This window comes from Thunnus maccoyii, chromosome 10 (genome assembly GCF_910596095.1).
Source record: "Thunnus maccoyii chromosome 10, fThuMac1.1, whole genome shotgun sequence".
Classification (NCBI taxonomy): Eukaryota; Metazoa; Chordata; class Actinopteri; order Scombriformes; family Scombridae; genus Thunnus; species Thunnus maccoyii.
The window spans coordinates 30,947,613-30,968,320 of NC_056542.1; the positions used below are offsets into that span (position 1 = coordinate 30,947,613).

A 20,708-nucleotide genomic window follows, 5' to 3' on the forward strand; every position below is an offset into this window, starting at 1 on the left:
TAAACACCTTTATGCTCCCCAGAGGATGAACCCTTTCCATATTTGAAGATTCCATCACTCTTCAGTTTTGCGCCAGTATATCTCATTATCTAATGAGAGGATTACCATGAAATCTGCAGAGCACATTCTTGCTCCCAAGGGGATAAACCCTCTTCATTCTGATGACCTTGTGACCTCTCTGGTACTACCCTAAGGACGAACTTTACATTTTTGCCCCACTACAGATAAAGCCCAGAGAACAGAAAAATCATCAGTATGTTGTTTGCAGTAAACATTAGAGTCTCGGGGGACCACTAGCGGGACTTCACACTTTGAATCTTGTTAATGAAAGCAACACATCTAGATACTATATTGGCAAACTGATGCATACTGCTTTTCCCCTTGGTTTAGTCTGAGCACAGGGCCACACACGTGAACACACATATAGGCAGACACAAGCACTTGCTTGCCCACACACACTTCCCTCTTTACACAAAAGCTCCTCAGTTTGTTCAGTCCACCTCAGCAGCTAAATGTTCATTGGACAAAAGCTCCACTGTCCACACACTACATCCCTCAGACTGGCTTCTCAATCTGATTTTTATGGGGCAATATGTAGTGCTATGGTATATACAGAATCAACAGGGTCTGGAGGGAAAATCACATTCTTGTAGACTGTGTCCATACATGGCAGGAAGAGGCAGGGTCATTTCCTCTGAGGGTAAAACTAGATGTCTTCTGGATAATAAGCATCTAGACCCTCTGCATATTTATCAGTCCTCTCATCTTCATACCTGTGTGGATATGCTTGAGGGTCTGTGTTTGTCTGAATTGCATGGAAGCATTTAAAATGTGAAATGACCAATATTTTGATTTGAAAATGAGAGAGAGAGAAAAAAAATTGAATTTAGCATTTTCTGACTGCCATAAAAGAGGGAGCACAGACTATTTTCACTAGTTTATGTTGTAAACTGTAATTCTGACTCTACTCCTGTACTTGTACACAGTAACTGTTGTGTGAACACATTTCTTAAATGTACATTTTTTGGCCATTTGGAACAGCAGAACAAGCTGAAAACACCCACACTGACATATGGATTGATGTTATTAACATTACTGCCCACTTCTTACTTGATTCTTAACGAGCAGTGTAATACTGTAAAAAATACAATATAAATATTAGATTGGACTGGGACTTGGCAGATACTCAATATGAAATCATTCGTTTGAGATCATGGGTAAAATAAAAATGATTGGGACATCCATAGTAACCAACCTTAGTGATGTAGCTACAGGGATATTCACACTTGTGTTATGCTTTAATAAAAAAAAAAACAAAAAAAAAAAAACACTGTTTCAACAAGTACATCATCATGTGTCTCTCCATCTCTCTGTTTCATGAATCATTTACCTCTTGAAAAAACTCGCGTTTCTAATCTAATGTTTTATTCTATTTCTAGTCTTGGCAATTTGTTCTTATGTGTTTAGCTTATGTGATTTTTAGGGAGCCAAGCACAGAAGGGATCCACATAACTGACTGACTGAAGTAGAGTCCAACAATTGCCAGAATCAGGCCACAGCTCAACTCACATTTAGTCTTGTAATGTTTTCAGAGTTTTTTCATTTAAGAAATGACCGATGAATATAGCTAATTTGGGTGCCATTCTGAGCTTCCATTCTTTACTGCCACCAAAATTTGATCTAATCTTTTCAAAGAAATCATCTTTTCAATGCCTTTTCAACAGCTCTTCGCTAAATTCGATATTCCAAAGTGTTTGGTGTGACATGCATTTAAAATAGGCAGGAAAAGTAAAGTAAAATCTGAACTGCATTCCTTTGGTCAGCAAAGAAACTGAGTACAATTTATTACCATTGCTATGAGGGAAGACTTTTGGGGAAGGCCTTTGCAGTGCGGAAACATAATAACCTTGTTGTGACAACAGATAAAAATTCCACTAGCTATTTAGAGATTGCAGTGATATACAAAGCTCTGTTCTGGATAATGAAAGATGCTCTGAGTCTATGGTCCATCTTAATCTGGCAAATATTGGGTGTGGCCTAACAGGTGAGGCAGATGATTTTATTATTATGAGATGTTATGGTGATAGTTAGCTGCAATATGTGCATTGTTACTTCAACTAAACATGCAACCTAAGAGGAATGGCTTATGTGCTAGTGTTAGCTACTTATGTTTTATGCTGGTGGGCTGCTATGATATATTCTGACCATTTGTGCCTTTGTCAGATTAGTTTTTCAATTGTGAAAAACTCTTTTTGTCAGTATGAAGCACGCACATCACTACATCTATGGGAAAGCAATGAGAAAAATATAGCCTCAGATCTCAGGTCGTGTTCGGGTCTCAAATTTGGTAGTACCAGTCGGGTTTAGTCATGACTAAAAGTTGTGGGCACATACCGCGTTCAGGTCTCCACTTTAGGCCAATGCAAAACAGAAGATTTTCAATGAAATGCTGGCTAGCTAACTGACTTGCTCGTGAGTTACAAAGCAAAGTAGTTGAAAAGATACAGACACAAAGTGGGTCAGATCTCTGCAAGACTTTCTGTAAATCATGTTGGGAATTGCTAATGTAAATGCTAAGTAGACAAGTCCTCATTGTGCTGGTGTGCCATGTACCTTGCTGGATGCCCTGTTGCTTGGCTCCCAACAACTGAAGCGTGCAGGTGTATTTCTGTAAAGTGATGATGCTCCAGCTCTCAAATTTGACTTCCCTAATCTCTACTACTATCATTGCATTCACAGTATGAGCTACTGGACTAAATGCATGACAGATATTGAGCCTTGTTGCTCAGACAATGTACCACTGTAATCTGAGGTAGAGCTTATGATGGAAGGTGACATGCATACAGTTCCCGCATAAAAATTTGGACCATCAATCTGAAGCTCAACTCATTATCCCACAACGTTTCAAATGGCAGGCTGACGAAGTTAAACTCATTAGCATACTTCATTTGACACTAATTCACTCAGCTGAGACGAGAAGCTCCAGATCTGCTGCTGCAGAGGAGCTGTTGGCTGCAACACATAAGAAGGAATTGCTTTTTCTTTTCTTTTTGGATGGAGCAAAAAAGGAAGGAGGTACATGTGCAATGCTCATTAGGGAGAGCCATATGGTGGAGCAAAGAGGAGGAGAGGGGGAAAAAAAATGGGAAATAGAGAGACGGAGTGAAAAAAGGTATGGCACTTTTGCATCTTTGGAAAACATCCTCCGTTGTTGAGATTTGTTTACAGCTATTTGGAGGCATCCAGCAAACTGCTGTCATATCATTTTGCCGTCTCAGTTTCTAGGTTTCCCTTTAAGAAGGGTAAATGTGTGTGGAAACAGAAAGCATTTTTCATTTCAACAAAGAGCAGAGGGTTTTTCTTTATGTCACCCAGTGGACATACAGACATGTTAATAATCTTAATATGACCATGACAAACTTGTTATGAAGGGGAAGGATGGAGAGCTGAGAGCAAGAAAAGGAGAGTATTATTGTGACTAGAGGGGAGCTTATGATAATGGGAGTCAGATCTCCTCCTACATGTCAGGCTGATGGCATCTGCTGCCGCCGCTGATCAACAAATTACACATGAAATCAATTCCTGCACCTTCTGGAGGACTCCTCCCTCCTCCTCCTCTTCTGTTCTTTACCTCTTTGTCTCCTCCTTTTGCTCAGTCTACTTTCTGTTTTGTCTTCATTCCTCCTCCTTTGTCCAGCTTCTTCCCCCACTTCTCCCCCTCCCTCACCTCTCTCATCCCTGGTTTTCTCCTCCTCTCCTTTCCTCTCTACTTATAGGAATTGATAACAAGCTAGCAGACAAGTTTCTGTGTGTGCCCAGGGGGGACCATGAGCCGACCACAATCCTTCTCCATCCTCCTTCTCCTTTTCTCTTTCTTTTCTTCTTCTCTTTTTCTTGTTCTCTCTGTCTTGCCTAACTCTGCCTCTCTTCTGACCATCTCACACTTCATCATATCCAATCCCCTGACCTGTCAATCATCCTCACCCAGAGAGAGAGAGCAAGAGAGAGAGAGAGAATGTGAGTGTGTGAAGAAGAAAATTAAGTAATTACGTACCACTGCTAATGTTAATGCTGTTATTTCTGTAGTAATGTTACTGCTACTGTAGCTAGTCTGGCAAACTCAGATTGCATTTCCAGCTCTGTTAGCAGTTGTACTAGCATGCCTGCTAATGCTAACACCACAAGTACTGCAGTGGTAAATGCAGGTTACTACTATTCAGGTATCCAAATTTTTGGTGTTTTTTGTGCATAAATTCATTTAAAAAAAAGCCTGATCCAAAAAGTCCATGAGGGCAATAAAAAATGTCTAGAACAGACCTGATGATAATTAGACCTGATCCAAAATGTGGTCAAACCATATGGACCCAAAGAGTGTGAGAACAGCAACACTGGTAGCAGCATGATGCACTACCAATTAACAAGAAGCAGGTCAGAAACACTCCGTCTGCCTCACAAAGTTCTCCTGTGAGGATAATGACACATCACATAATCAGAGTGGGGAATTCACACATATCTACACATGAACCTGAGACCTGCAGCGATACAATGGAACCTACCCAGGGTCCCGCTGCTACTGAGAGGTGGGACTACAGGCCACTGTTTTGCAAGTCAAATGTATCAAGCCATGTCCTACATCTTGAACTTTGGGTTTTAAGTCCTAAGCAAGTCATGATGTGTTCTTCATGCTTTGGGCTGTCTATTAAATTTCCAGACTTAATTCATCATAACACATGGACAGCTTTGACTGATCTCATTTTATGTGGAAGTCCACACCAAACAACACCTTGTGTCATAGGAAACCTCAGACTAATACATTTTTTTTGTATTGTATTTACTGGGACCATGTACAGTGTTAAACATAAATGTTAGCATTTGATGTACTGCACCAGAGTTAGCTTATAGCTACTTTCTTCATCTTTCTGCGTATTCCGTCCATGCCTAATGCTTGTTATTCTCTAATAACTGCCCTCAGTGTGTTCTTGTGATGGACACCACACCCACACCCTGTGCACATGCCCCTCATTCCTTATTAGTCAGTCCGTATATACACCACCCTTTTACCTAAGTCTTTGGCAGTTTGTCTATTGCATGTTCCAGTCCTATAGTTCTTGTTAACTGCCTGCCTGTTAATGCCTGTTCTTTATTTTTTCCTGCCTGCCTATCCCTGTTTGGCTTTATTTGCATTCACTGATTGCTTGACTGTCATTGACCTCCACTTTTTAACTCTACTCTGTGCCAGAGTAATGTCATTAAACTATGGTGAAGATATGATTAAGGTTAGGCAACCAAGGTGAGCCACTTGGTTAAGGATAAGGATACAGTTTATAATCTCCAGTTTCCTGCATGAAGGTCTGATGCACTATGCACTTGCTTTCTGCTCCCCTGCATAACAAACACATTACTTTCTGTATTTATACTGAACATTGGCACTGGATATAAATTGTGAGGTGCAGAATATGGATGTAATTCTTAGAGCTAAGGGTGCTGGGATACTTCATTCAAGCCCAGTCAAATGAGCTTAAAGAAAACTTTGCATGCAATTTAAAAAAACACACACACATATCAGCAAAATGATATCCGGCTCAGGACTGTAGGAGTATGGTTGATGATTTAGGAAAGGAATGAGGAGAGAATGACAAGAAATAAAAATGAAAATGTGAAGTCTTGCAGCACATTTTAATTTCAGCTTTATGCAGCCTACAAGAAGTTAATATTGAAAGACGCACAAACAACAAAACATCTTTTTCATATAAAAAAATATGCTCAGCATTTCCACAACAACTAACGGCAGTACCTACTCTGTGCACATTCACATCGCATACATCAGGTTTAATGAGAGCCTGGGTGTGAACATCATATGGATGTAAAATGTTAAATGAGGTAAACATGGGTGAAAAGTGACTGCATACACATTCTAACAAATTCTGGAGACGTGCGGTTAACATCTAGTGCCTTCACAAAGCTTTTCCATGAGGATAAGATGAAATGAAAGCCCACATTACTGGCAGGCACAGAAGCTGTACGGTTATAAGAGGCAGTGGGAGAGTTAAAACCGGCTGATTTGACTGAAGGCTCTCCATTTCTCAAGGCTATGCCTCCGGTTATCCTTCCTTCCCCCACCTCCTATTTCCCCCCCTCAGGCTCACAGCAGGGATATACTTTAAATCACTTTGTCCTCTACCTAGAAAAACTTTCTGACAGGTCATTTTTATGGACCGCACAAATCTATTTCTTCTTTCTACAGAGCCAAAAATATTCTTTTCTGTCTTGTTGACTTTGTAAGTTTTGGACACTGATGGCTTTAGTAGAAAGACACCAGGATGGAAACACACCAGGGGACAAATATTGCTTTTACTTTCAAGAGAAATGCTTGCACCACTATGAACGTTTCCTGCGTTTTATCCCCCCAAAAATGTAGCATGGTCAACAGGATGATACCTTAAGGCAAGTACGAGAGTGCGTATGTGTCTGTGTGTGTATGTGGTTAGATAAATAGCTGGCACCTCTACATTCCGGACACTACAGACTAGCTTTGCCTGTAGCTGTTATCTTCAAAGTGACACAGTGATGCTTCAGGGCCAGAGTGTCCTGTGGCCGACCTGTGACGGCTGACTGCACAGACACAGTGTAGAAAGGCTGCTGCTTTGTGTGGAGCCCGGCCAGGTGACCAGCAGAAGCACAGAGAACGGCACTCAACTGTATGACATCAGCTATCAAAGTTAGTACAAAAATATGCTTTTGATTTCATTTGAAAAAAAAAAAAAGAAAAGGAAAAGATGTTGACTGTTGTTCATGAGTAAGTAACAAGATGCAGTCTGAGATGAATGAAAGAGACCAGAAAAACACTAGCATCAGTTGTTTGTTCAGGAACGTAAAACCATCTACATTTTCCTGACAAGTGAGTTCTTGTGGTCATGCAAATAATGACTTCTGTTTCTAAAAAAAACAAAAGGAAGTACAGTAGCACGACGTTCCCATAATGCCACTAATAGAAAATGACTGACTATAACACGAGAGACCGCTGTTCGCATTCCGTCTTCTACCAACAATGATGGTTTCCTTGAACCATGTCCACAATATTTTCCCTAACCGTAACCAAACAGTTTTAGGGCAATTTCAAACCTGTGTTATTTGGTCAGATTGACTCAAACTCTGGCCTCTGTTTCCTGTCTCTCTACACTCAAAATAAAAACATAAAAAAGCCACAAAAATACCTTTAGAGATGTTGCTAGGTGGATTTTGTAACCTTTAGACAGAGCTAGGCTAACTGTTTCCCCTTGCTTTCAGTCTTCATGCTATGCTACGTCTGACACATCATAGCTTTTCTTTCATCGGACGCAGAACAACATCATTATTCATATGGAGTTGTGTTTGTGTCCACCTGACAAATGTAAGTCGACATTCATTCTCCTTTTAGCTCTGCTTTGGTCTCCACCAACTCCTGAGGAAAATATCTGGCCCTTTAGCTACTAAATGCTCCACTATTGTTCACTAGCTAGTTGCTAACTTTGTCTATCTGCTGTTTGGTGCTGGAGAGGGGGTTTATCAGAGCATTTTTCACTGAAAACAGCTGAGTGAAAGTGAACCTTACAGTAAAATTGTTGACAGTAAACTCAAAACAATTAGCTGAAAGACGCTAAAACGCTTTGAGGGGAACTGCAACTGTTAATGATAATTCTCTGTGGGTTTGTCACTGTGAGCGACAACTTTCACATTGCATTTGACCCATTGTTAGTATAAAAATGTATTTAAAAGATGAAGAAAAAATGATGTAGCTTTAAGTTCTCACATTTAACATGATTAGCTAAACCAATAAAAGAATTCAAAACGAATGACATCAGAGAGAACTGCTTTACACAAATATCCACATCTGTAACAATGCTTTAAGCCTCTGCAGATTTGCTTTCAAAATACAACGGACTAAATTCTTGTTTGGGTTTAGGCATTGAGCTGTTGATTTTACCTCTTTCATGTTGCTTTTCGCTCCCTGATTGAATCAATGTTTTATACTTTGTTATGTATTCTGACTGTGAGCTCACTGCTTCCAATTCTTCATATACTCCAGCCTCGAGTATCTGTCAAGTGTGTTGAAGCTCAGAGACAGGGCAGCTGTCTCCCACTTGTTGTTGGGACTCAGAGTTGAACTGTGTGGTCACTGAGTGGATTGACGGGGGGAGCCATTGCCTACACTCGGCTCCAAGTTGCATCAGCTAATCTTGTGAATAATGCAGAATCATGAATAAACATAGATCAGTGCAGTGCAGTACTGTAAAGGAGACCTGCCTTTTTTACACTTTCCCCCTTTCTTGTCTTCTCCACCCCTGCCTCCATTTTTTTTTTTCAATCCACTCCTTCTATCTCTTTCTGGCAGTCTCTTTTCTCACCACAATAAACACTCTTTCTTTCTTTCCATCCCTGCCAAAATCAAACACTCCCACTATTTCCCCCGTCCTCTGTCACTCTCTCTCCGTCCTTTTCTTTTCCTCTCTGGCCACAGCAGTGACAGACATTGTAGTGCTGTAGTATTGCTGTGTCTCAGTGCGGGCGAGTCAGGCCCGGCCTTCACTCTCGGCTCAATAGCTGCCCGGGTTTCCTCAAAGGCAGCCATCCAGCCAGCACAAAGCCTGCCCACTGGGAATAGACCCACAAAAGAGAAAGGGGCTGCTCGCCTTCTTTGCTCTGCTCCGTCTGAAGCGGCCTGCCTCCACCACCTCCTATAAATAATACAACGTTGCCTCACAAAAAGAAACCCTGCCCCGCTCCCGCAAGCCTCTGCCTCCATTCCTCCTTTATTCCCTCCTTCACTCTCCCTTTCTCCTGTTCCCCTTCTCTTCACCACTTTAACCTCTGATTTTACCCAACCAGAGGATCAGTGTTTTAGGAATATGCTCATACACAGTTATATATATATATATATATATTCTATTAAATAATATAAGTCATTTCTTTGTGTAGTCCCTATCATGCACAGTCCTGTGTGAAATAATTAACAATTGCAGGAAAGCTAAGGAAAATACTTGCTTCTGATTGGCTGGCAGGTGTCTGTTCAGAAGGTGTATTTGGACTGCTCAAACATAGCTTTACCAGTATATACGTAGCTCTATGCCACCAGATAAATCAGTGTGCAAGGCATACTAAACTACAAGTAACCAGCCAGAGCTGCTGTGGGGAGGGGATTGAATGTTGCTGTCCTACGGGGGCCTCATGCCTGTAGGGGCTTTGCAATCTTGTGTTTTTTAAACAACTTTAAAACAGATATTGGATAACCAAGGTCAATTGAATCTTTGTTTGGAGTTGAAGAGTTAAGATCACCCTGTAATAAATATCTGTGAGAATATGTGCATTAGTCAGGGGCTGAAGAAGAAGAGGAAAACTAAAGTTGAAATGAATTCAAATCTATTTGCACACATCCACGCCTCGGGACAATATGTGGGTTCGCAATATCCATAAAAAAGGATGTTTCATCCAAGCTGGATTACACAGATCTTACTGCCGAGTTTGATGGAAGGAAGGAAGGACAGTGACTTATTCGATTCATCCCTTGTATGGTGTATCTCATTTGACATGCAATATTCCAGGTTTTCTAGTGCTCAGTGGCCTCGGGGTTATGGCGCCAACCATGAAACGCAACGTTTCTGGTTTGTGTCGACCAGGGACCTTTGTTGCATGCCATTCCCCATTTCTGTCTCTCTCTCTCTCTCTCTCCTCGCTTCTTGTCACTTCTATACTTGGTGATCCAATAAAGGCATAAAATGCTCCTCCCAACTAAAATACATATAAAAACATACCGACATACTTTCCCATAACATAGCAGCCATGTGCAAAAATTATAGAAATAGTTTCGTTAAAAAAAGTCTGTACTGAACATTCAAAAACATCATCATTGATTGTAATCCAGAATGTTGTAGAATCATCCAATATCAATGTTCTGACAGGCAATACAGTTACCATGATGCTTTAGGCATGCATAATGCTGGATAAGGAGAGTATAATGTTGTTGTGACAGCTGTTGGGGCTATAAAATACAGTGAGCTCACAGTAAATGCTTGCAGACTTGAAACAAAAAAAATCTACTGTTCATGCAGCTCATATATCTTTCATTTTAATGTTTCATTATCGTGTATATACATCACTTCAAACAGCATTTGGATGAAACTGCCCTGCAACTTGAACTAACTATGCTGTGCTGTGATATCAACTGGTTACACTGACTACAAAAACCAAGCAAACAAAATAAACAGACTGCATTCATAATAAGTGGTCATTATGTGTTCGGATATACATAATAATAGACTTTCCTTCACTTTTTTCCATTATAAATATATAGATAGAAATTCTGTTTAATACTTTATGTGACAGTTTTCATTGCTATTTATTTGATAATGTTATTAGCGACAGTATTATAACAAATAGAGCAATACTGAGGCTCTGTTATATATCTTTGTCTTTTTTTTTCTAAGTCTAAAACTACTTGATGGGAAACCCAATTTAAATATGTGCATGAGTTACATTTGTGGGAACGTATAAGTGTGTTGGTGTAATTTGTCAGTGTATTAATGTGAATGTGTACACAGGGATTAGGCTCCTATCAGTGAAGCTCTCTCAGCCTGTCAGGCTTTAGGACCAGCCTGGACAAAGAGGCTGATTTCAATGTAAATGCAGCAGCTGAGAGGACACAGCTCTCTCAGTGGGGTGACTTCCACCCTCCACATGCACACACACACACACACACACACACACAGAAACACCATGAGCCTCCAGATCAGGATACACACACTTCAGGATATTCAGTGGAATAGTAAATACAGCCTATTTAGCCTCCGTCTACTCTGTGTGTAAGAGGGATGTGTTGAGGAAACATCGGTAAGTAAAATAGTGGAGAAAGTTGGAAATGACTAGTTGAAGATTAGATGTGTCTGGCGTGTCTTTGCACCTGTCAGTAATTATAGATATAATCTGGTTCACAGCGCTGTGTTGTGGCCCTGTGCTGGCCCTCACAATCCCGAGTCCATCATTAGACCCACCATTATCCCCATGCCTGGCCTCTGCACCTCTTATTACATGCAAATAGTGCTGCTTTATGTGAGGAGTGAATAAGACCCCCGTCTCTAAAGAAAAGGACACCCTCCTCGCCCACTCAAAGCCATTCCTTCATCTATTACTGCATTCTCTGCTTCACTGCAGACGGGACTGATCTCATGGTGTCTGTGTTTAAAGAGAGACTGTGGTGGTTGGCGGGATGGAGATAAGTGTTTGCTAGAGAGCTGTCAATAGGACTGCTTGATGAACTGAACAGCTAATGATCAAATATGTCTTAAACTGTTGTACGATGGATATCTGCTTAAAACATATCATTCATGTTTGTTTTTCGGATGCTGTATCTCATGGTATATTTCATGGTATCACATGCTTTTTAGTACTAACTAGATTTAGAACATTTAGCATAACTTTTTTATTAAATTCAACTCCATGTATAACAGAAATTTATGTGCATACACTTTGCACAGAAACAATTCACACCACAACCCACGTCTCTAGAAATGATCATATATGACTATATATGGTGTCCTTGACAAAGACCTGTAAAACACTAAAATGTCCCAGTTTTCAACATTCAATACCAAATTATCCTGGTTTTCACCACAATTAAACTAATAATTATAATGATACTTGTTTTCAGCCCTTACATAGATGTTTATCATGTTCTGTCTCACTCATTATTACCTAACCCAATGTAAAAACATAAACAATGCACCATGTGTCTGAATTCAACACTGATTTGTCTGTATGTGTGTCAATCAATCAATGTGTCGTTGTCAAGGCTGTTGCTAGCTTATGACGCCTTTCTGACAGAACCTATCAGTATGCAAACGGTTAACTGTCAGTATCCGGCAATGAAACTTTGCATTCTGCACACACTGCAAGAGTACATTTTCAGTCACAGACGGTGGAAATAAATATATATAAATATATATAAAAGATCGTATTAAGACGGTCAAACATAAGTGGTGGTTGTCCTGAGAGCTCCAGAAAAGAAACTCTAATTGAGATTTTGTTATTAACGAGGTACAACTGTGATTTCATGTTTTGATGTTCTAATCTTTGTAAACTTGCGACCAGCTCGTGGCATACCATTGTGAAGATGTAAGTTAAATTTATTCTCATGTTATAACCTATAAAGTTGTTTATAGACCACAAAGAAATTTGTACCTTGTTATGTTTACATTTTTTTTTTAGCCATTAGCCAGCAGCCTGCGCTTGTGCACACTGACGAATACCTCGGTGGATTTTGGGAGACAAAACATATTTTTTCGTCTGCTGAGGTGCTGTTCATGGTGTTGTAAGGTGCGCTCGGTAGGTGTGCTAAATGCTTAAATAATTGTTCCCCATCCTGATGAAAATGCCTGTGGTGCGTGGCTAAACACGTACATGTGATGCTTTTGCTAGAAACGTAATGCTAGCAGATTTACATTTTCTTCCTGAGAAGATGTTGATTAATGTATTTGGCAAGTTGCGAAAGCGTTTATAATCAATGTATGAGCGAAATGTTCAGTGACAACGCAACAAAATATTAAATCTTGCTCTAAATATCTGCTGGTAGAAACTACAGCATTATTAAAAATTTTATGGTTATGTTTAAACACAGGCAGCTCTTAGTTAAGGTTAGGGAAAGATCTCCATTAAAAATCTTCTGATCAATTCTTGTTCATTGGCTGGCATTGAAATGTAGAAAAAAGGCTCCATGTTTGAAGGAAACTTAATCATACAATTTTGTTGCCAACCAATCTGATTTGTGTTTAACTATTTGAGCATCAAACAGTGACTTCCAATGTCAAAAACACAAATTAATTTTGATTTTGTTCACATATCTTATAAGACGTATCTTGCTTTACAGTTTAAGCAGCTATAAACGCAGACCAATCCACAAAGCCTGCATTCATGTTAGCGTGTTAGCATGCTTCCAGCCCTTAGGTAAGAAATGACAACACACGCTTCTTCTTCAAGGTCAAAATGTGGTTCACTGTGACATTAGCATACACTACTTTGCCAATGGAAGGCTGTTTAATGTGTAAATTAATATAAGATAGAACAAAAGGCAAAAATGTAGATTCAGCTACAGTCATTGCTAAAATAGCAGATGTTAAAATATAACCTTGAATTTCAAAAGAAAAAGAACACACTTTTTGGGGCCTGCAGTAACCATGCTATTAGCTGCTGCAGTGAACCTGTTTTTTCTATAAAGATCATTAAAGATCATTTCACCACATGTTTGCTTCTGTACGTGTGTTTCATTTTCTGCTCGTGAGCGTGTAGAACTGCATGTTGCTGCATACTGTTTGTGTCTGCTCCTTGCATGGTAATGAGAACGTACCTGTCAGGCAGTCGTGTGCAGGATGCTGCCTCAGGTCAGTGTTTGCTGCCAGAGGACGCCTTTCCATGACTGTTCCTTCGTGCACACACCTGTATGCTGTCCCCGCTCTCTGTCTGCAGCTTGACATTTGGTACGGTGAAGATAGAAGACACTGCAGGGGGAGAAGATGCACACGGATTAGAACTATGTAGGCTGACAGAGAGAAGAACAGTTCTAAATGAGTTGTTAAAGATAGAGGTGGTTGTTAAAAAGTGAATATTTTAATATCTGTTTGCTGCAAGACTATTGGGGTGTTTTCATAAGTAGATGCATCATTGAATGTCATTTAAATTGCTATCGGTAGCATCTTAACACTACTAATTAGGATTTTGATTTTTGAACATTTAGATAATTGACATAAACTATAATAACTACTATAGTAACTAAACTATAAGTACTATAACTGATTTTCACTACAGGCCATGATAATAGGTGATAGGTAATAGGTAATTTGTTTTGTTTATATATTGTGATTTTTATTTTCCCCTCGAAAACCAGATGGTACATCTCAAGGGGCTTATCCTCTACTTACAAAATAAAAATAAAATTCTCCAACCAGACTTAAGAAAATGCTGTTGTAATGTTGTACCTGTTGAATCCAATATTAGCCAGGAATTTAACAGCCCATAAAGTGGGGCTTCCCATAACGTGAACCTTTAATAACCATTCCTTCTGAATATGTTTGTCAATACAGATACTGTTTAAAACCGCTGTTTACTGTTAACTGTTGTTATATTTATTGAAGTTCTTCTTGTTGTGATATGACATCACATCAGCTTGACCAGTCATGATCAACAGCACTGCCAGCAACCCATGAAAGGACCTGGAACTTCCATTTAGTATCAACAGTCCAAATTTGGTTATGGGAGCTAAATTCAGTGAAGTGTGAGGAGAACAGTGGAAACAAAAGTACAACATGTGACAACGGCTGTATGTTAAGTTCAATATTTTTATTTCCTGCAGTGGAAAAAGGTTGAGAATCCCTTTCAGACCCGCTGACTTTAACTCTAGCCAAGCTCTTTGCTATGTTTGGGGTTTGGGGTTGGGCCATCTCCCATTCTACTGTGGTTACTACAAATCTATCACTATAATCCTGGAAATTTAAAAAAAAAAATCTTCCTACCTACTGGTATCACATTAGATGTAATAAAAATCAGATTTAGTCAGCCAGAAAGGAAATACTCTGGAAAATTTAGCTGCCTTTGATTGAATTTATGACTCCATATTAACGTCAATGTAACAGAGTGAAATGTTGACAGCCACCATCGATTACTTTCTTGATTACATGATAGAAATGTATGTCTGAATATTACTGTGTCACCACAAACTACATTATATAAAGCTGCAAAGTGTGAGGAGTTATTTCAGGCGCCCTGATTCTGGAAGACAAAATTCCATTCATTTTTTTCATAATGTTACGTGACTGACAGTTGGGGCACCTCTCAGGCTTGAATGGGCATGAAAAGTGCACCTAATTATATCAGTACAAATGATGTGCAACTGTGTTAGAAAGTATCTGCTTCTTTGATTTAAAAAAAAAAGTTAAAGGAACAAGACTGAGTACAAAAAAACATAAGTAGAGAAGTAAACTACAACCCCCAAGGGGCAATGTGGTAAGAAACATCAAAGCTTGAAATTCTGTTATGTGCGCTGCTAATGACAAGTGAAAGCTAAAGACGACATTTTTTTAAAATACTGGCTCCTTATTTTTGTTATCATCTGAAACGATGAAGCATTTTGAATTTGCTACAGCTGATTTGCACCTCTGACTGGCTTCTTCTCCATAGAAACGGTGGTCGTGACTCATAGGTGGCAGAAACAAATCAGGATTTCTCAAGAACAAAGTTGGCATAATTCAGATTGATGTCCATAATATATGCCTACATTAGCAGGGGAGGATATCATTCCATTTTTTGAGATAGGAATTCAGGAAATGTCTTCCTCCTTCCGCCTCTATTAGCTCACAGATGTTCTGCTTATGTTTTAGGAAACAATGAGGGTAAAGAGCTGTTTATTTAGTAAACCACTAATTCCTAGTGGGGCATATAAAATTCAGATACTTGATCCATTCTGAGAAGAGCACATGCTCCTCTCTCTAACTTGGAAATAAAAGCAGGGGGGGTTTTTTCCAAGAGAGCAGGGGAACTGAGGGATAACTTCTCTGTCTAAACACGTTCTTTTGTTTCACTTCCACATACATGTAAATCTAGCGGAGTCCAGAGAGACGGGAAGTTTTATTTTTCCTTCCATAGCCTTTGCTCTCTTTACTCCGCACTGCCAGACACCCACACACTTTCACTGAAATCAAATTAAAAATGTCACAATCCAATCCACACAGTAAGAGCAACCTCAGGAGCTCCATTGTCTCAATAATTCTGTCATTGTTCCCCGTAATCTGTCTGGGTATTGTCTGGATAAATCCATAATACACATGACAATAGAGTGCACAGCTGGCCATAGAAAACATTCTGTTCGTCTCTACAGGGATAACATGGGACGTTTACTTGAAAGGTTCATCAATTTCTCAACCATGTATGATATGTTGTTCTTGGTCAGTGTATCTTTCATTTGGTTTGTTTCTGTTTTGGAAGCAGTGGGTGTATTAAATATAGAGCCCACAGTCTATTCCGGTGGACCAACATGATTACTATGCAGCAGTTGTAGCCAAATACTCACAACTAGAGTAATTAGCCAGTTCTTTATCTAGCATTCATTTCTCATTTGCATAATTTTGACACATCCTTCCCACACAAAAGTGCACGCAGCATACCCCCCCCTCACACACACACACACACACACACACACACACGAAACTAGGTGTTTATCCACTCCTGTCCTAATTTTATGAAACTTTTAATTCACTCCCATTCTTCCCTCAGTGGCTCTGCTGTGTGTCACATGTGCACACTGAAAAGAGAGACTCAGAGAGAAAGAGAGAGATAAAGGCAGAGTTGAGAGAAAAGAGAGCGAGGAGCGAGCGAGCGAGCATGACAAAAATCAAAATGAGCCATCTCTCTTCTCTCTCTCTCTCTCTCTCTCTCTCTCTCTTAGTGACCGCCGCTCTGATTCTTTTCAGACATGACAACCTGCTGGGTGCTGATAACAGGATTAATAATGCTGAAAAATCCTAATCGGGGGGAATTAAAAATGGAATTCTCCCATTAAAATTACCACCATGTCAGTGGCAGCTCACTCAGGTCTGCTGAGCAGGCTTTTCACACCACTAATGAATAACAGCTTAAGGGATTGGTGATGTATGTATGTGTAGCTTGTCAAATGATATGGATATGCAGTCATCTCTGACATACTGTCATGCAATAACCCAATTCTGTTGGATTAATTGAAATATTGCCTAACTGTGAAGCTTTTGGCTAAAGCTGTGACTCTTACACTCAGAATACTCATGGGAAATCAACAGTATTATTCAATCTGCTTCTAAAATTAAGATGTGTTGAAAGCTAAGATGCTGTGTGTTTCTAAGGTACTGTGTTGTTTAAAGAGTGCTTCAGTGTGCCGTTGCTCTGGGCAGACAACAAGTCAAGAAGATAGAAAATCAAACTGAGCATGTTGTGGCGGCCAGCAGAAGTCCAGCTGGGCTTACTGTCCCAACGGCATCCACATAATAAGACCGGCTTTCTCTGCGTGAACAAAAACAACCCCAGGTTGCTGCTCGCCGCCTTCTTTACAGAGAGAGAGACAGAGGAGGAGGAGGATACTGTATGATCCAGAGGAGCTGAGGGAGCTCAAAAAAAGAGAAAGAGAAAAAGAAAAACACAAAGCAAGAGAGAGACAAAGACAGAAACAGAGAAACAGACAGAGAGAGAGGCCAATTTTCTGACTGTCAAGCAAAGTACTGTATGTGGAAGCAAAACAGACCTTTCTGCACCTTTGTAGATTGGATTTAATATGTGTTAGGGTTATCAGGGACTTCTTCAAACAATTGGGATTGTTTCTGCTGACTCGCAATATTTAATCACCAAAACATATTTTTACAATGACATAAAAACCTGAAAACTGCCACACAAACATCCAGAAAAGAGACTCAAACCAATCACAGCTGACCATCAGATTAAGCTTCATGTTATTACTACTGTACTCTACTCGTATTTACTACTCTATACTAGGGCAAAAAAATCAACTCACATAAGAATCACGATTCTATCTCTGCCGATTCAGAATCGATTCAGAAATTCCAAGAATCGATTCACATTTTTCAGTCTTGCCACGACGCTGTTTTCCATTTTTTCCTGACATGAGTTAGCTCACTAAATCCCATAGATGGCACAATGACGCCACGCCGGTTTTCACTTTTTTATTATTTCGAAGGGAAGAAGGAGCTTGACAAGACATACTATATTGTGCTATTCTACACGGTATTATTCTTTACTAATATATGCTATACTATATACAATACTAGACTGTGCTATTCATATGCTATGCTATGCTATACCATACTGTTCTATCATATACTAATATATACTATACTATTCCATTCTATACTACACTTTTTTATTCTGTACTGATGTTGTCAAAAGTATCGATGCTTAGATACTTTTTCAATACCACACGTTTAAAACAATATGATCTCTGTTAATTATACATGCAATAGTATCAAAAGTACCAAAGCTATAAACAAAAACAATCAGATTTTCAACTCAAGGCTACACCGATGAAACAATGGGGAAGAAAATCAACTGGTCCTCAATCTGTGGCAACCTGTGGCTGTTTTTTTATACTACTATTGTATCAAAGTTTAAAATTCTGGTATTATGACAACTTTATTCTGTACCAATATATACATCACTATATACTATAGGACAATATGCTATGCTATTCTATTCAATTATATTCTATGCTATACTGCTACACAATTTTCCTGAAATATTCTACACGAATATATACCATGTTATGCTATACTTCACTAGTATACTATACCATACCATACCAGTGGTGTTTTTGTATTGTATTTTAAAAGCTTGTTATATTATCCATTGTGTTAAATCTTCATCTGAAAAGTAACTAAAGGTGTCAAATAAATGTAGTGGAGTAGAAAGTACAATATTTCCCTCTGAAATGTAGTGGAGTGGAAGTATAAAGTAGCATCAAATGGAAATACTCAGGTAAAGTACAAGTACCTCAAAATTGTACTTAAGTACAGTACTTGAGTAAATGCACTTCGTTATTTTCCACCATTGCACTATACTATATATACTTCTACATACAACATATCAATGCTGACTGACTTATGAGGACTACTTACCTATACTATACTCTGAGTTATATTATAACTCACATGCTGATATTTGCATTAAACCTGACAGCTATAGAGCCGCACCTCTACAACCTGTCAGTGGAGGCAAGTGATGTTAGAGCCACAGTAAGCAGTATGTTTGGTTACGTACTGTCCTGCAGTTCCCAGAGCCGTGGAGGAAGGTTGCTGAAGTATTCATGGTTCAGCGCTGCCTGGGCTGACAGCCGGCTCTTTGGGAAGCACTGGAGGAACCTGGAGGCCAACTCCTCAGCATGGTCCACGTAGCCCAACCTGACACAAAGAGACACCCATTATCAGATATAGTGTACACATAGATATATTAATGTCCATACAGGCAGCCAACCCATTATAACACTTCTATTTCATCCAAATCAAATAAAGAGTAAGCTCTCTTCCCATTAATTTATCCCTCTGAGAAAGCAACTCACTTTTTCTCCAATTCACAGAGCTGCTGACAACAAAAAACAAGCCTTTTAATTATGCTGAAGGTATGCTGACTCAAGAGGAAAAACATTTTTCAAACACACAAATATGCACACAAGCATACACACACACCCTCACACCTTCCTTTTTTGAGCTTGCCTCGTACATGGTGACTGGGTCACCGTGAGAAACAAAGAGTATTCATCAAAGCAAGAGCCAAGGCGGAAGCGAACTCTATGTGAATGTGTGTGTGTGTGTGTGTGCCTTTGTATGTGTATGAGTGTGTGTTCGTATTGGGAGTCATTGAACTCCTGAACCAGCCGTACCTAGCAGTGCTAAGGGGGAGAAGATTGAAAATAAACGAACAGCAACAAATTCAGTCAGTAATTAGGCATCCACTGCATTAAATAAACATGATGTTATTCAGCGCAGCTCACTGCCCGCCGCTCGCACTGCTCAGAGTGCTTCTCATGTTCTGCAGGCTTCTCATGGATGGCTCCCAAGTCAAGCACTCTGACAGCCACTCCCATGGCTCTCAATGGGGATCTCAACTCGACTTATCAGTGGAGAGACAGAGGGAGGGTAAATCTCTGTTCAACTCATCAACGCCACTCTGCAAAGAGGCAGAGATAAAGTTAATGAAGTCCATCAGGGCCTCTTCTTGCCTCTTTCTCATACCGCTGAAACATTCTGTGCAACTCCACTGCAAAGTTTTAAGACAAACTAGTCTGTGAGTGAAACTATACTGATGGAAAAAGCTTTCCTAGATCACTGGATCAATTACGGTATGAGGGTTTTTAAGGTCAATGCTGATACTGTATCTTTAGATTGAAGCAGTATTCAATGTTTTCAAAGCTTTACCGGGGGGGTCTCTACCACTAGTAGCACAACATTGCAGGGAGAGGTGTTGAATTTTGACAGCTTCGATATCTAGAAATCCTGCAAATGAGGTAAACAAACTCCCACAAACCCAGGGTGTGATGTTTCAGAACAAAGAGCCACAAGTAAACAAAAAAGTTTGAATGCTGGTGAGTCCAGCTCTCTGGACAAACTGCTTACTCACTGTTGTTCACTCTTAGAATTTAATCTTAATAGAAAAGGTTTCAATTCAGCAGAGAGGATGGCCATGTTTCTCTTTTGCTTTCTTAGTGCAGCTATTTCAAATCAGACCACAGGACAATGCTATACAGTCACTCGTAGACCAATTAAACAGCAGATCAGCTGAACTGGTCATCCAACCATCCTCCAAGAACAGCACTTTGCTATGAGGCCATTTTGATGTAGTGGCACCAGTTGGAATTGAAGGTCATGTGATGTTCAACAATCCAAAAAGATTCCCAGTGGTTTCCAACCTTTTTTGGCTGGTGAACTCTTTAAATGAGTCCTTGCAACCCCTCGTCACTGGTTGAATATGTTTGGGAGTTGTGAGAAGTCCAACCAAAGATTATTTCTCTCCTATGCACTTCTCAGATTATTCCACGTGAATAACCAATAGAAATAAAGTAAACTCTATTCAGTGATTTTAATAAAAATCAAAGATTAAAGAAGAGTCAGAAAAAAGAGATCTAGATTTAAAAAAATAAAAGGTTTTATGGTGACTAC

The 20,708-nt window shown here is 39.6% G+C and overlaps 1 protein-coding gene across 3 annotated transcripts in view; it reads right to left on the reverse strand.

The window, feature by feature from the left end:
- The window catches only part of cdk14 (cyclin-dependent kinase 14), a 202,693-nt gene that overhangs the window by 34,951 nt on the left and 147,034 nt on the right, over positions 1 to 20,708 (reverse strand). For 2 of the 3 annotated variants that reach the window (XM_042423787.1, XM_042423789.1), the window contains 2 exons: positions 18,814 to 18,953; positions 13,373 to 13,523 (listed from right to left, as the gene is read on the reverse strand). In XM_042423787.1, coding sequence (XP_042279721.1) covers positions 13,408 to 13,523; positions 18,814 to 18,953 — 256 coding nt within the window. In that variant the 3' untranslated portion in view covers positions 13,373 to 13,407. Of the gene's footprint in view, positions 1 to 3,913; positions 3,968 to 13,372; positions 13,524 to 18,813; positions 18,954 to 20,708 lie in introns of those variants that run through there. The other variant, XM_042423788.1, reaches the window with a different exon arrangement.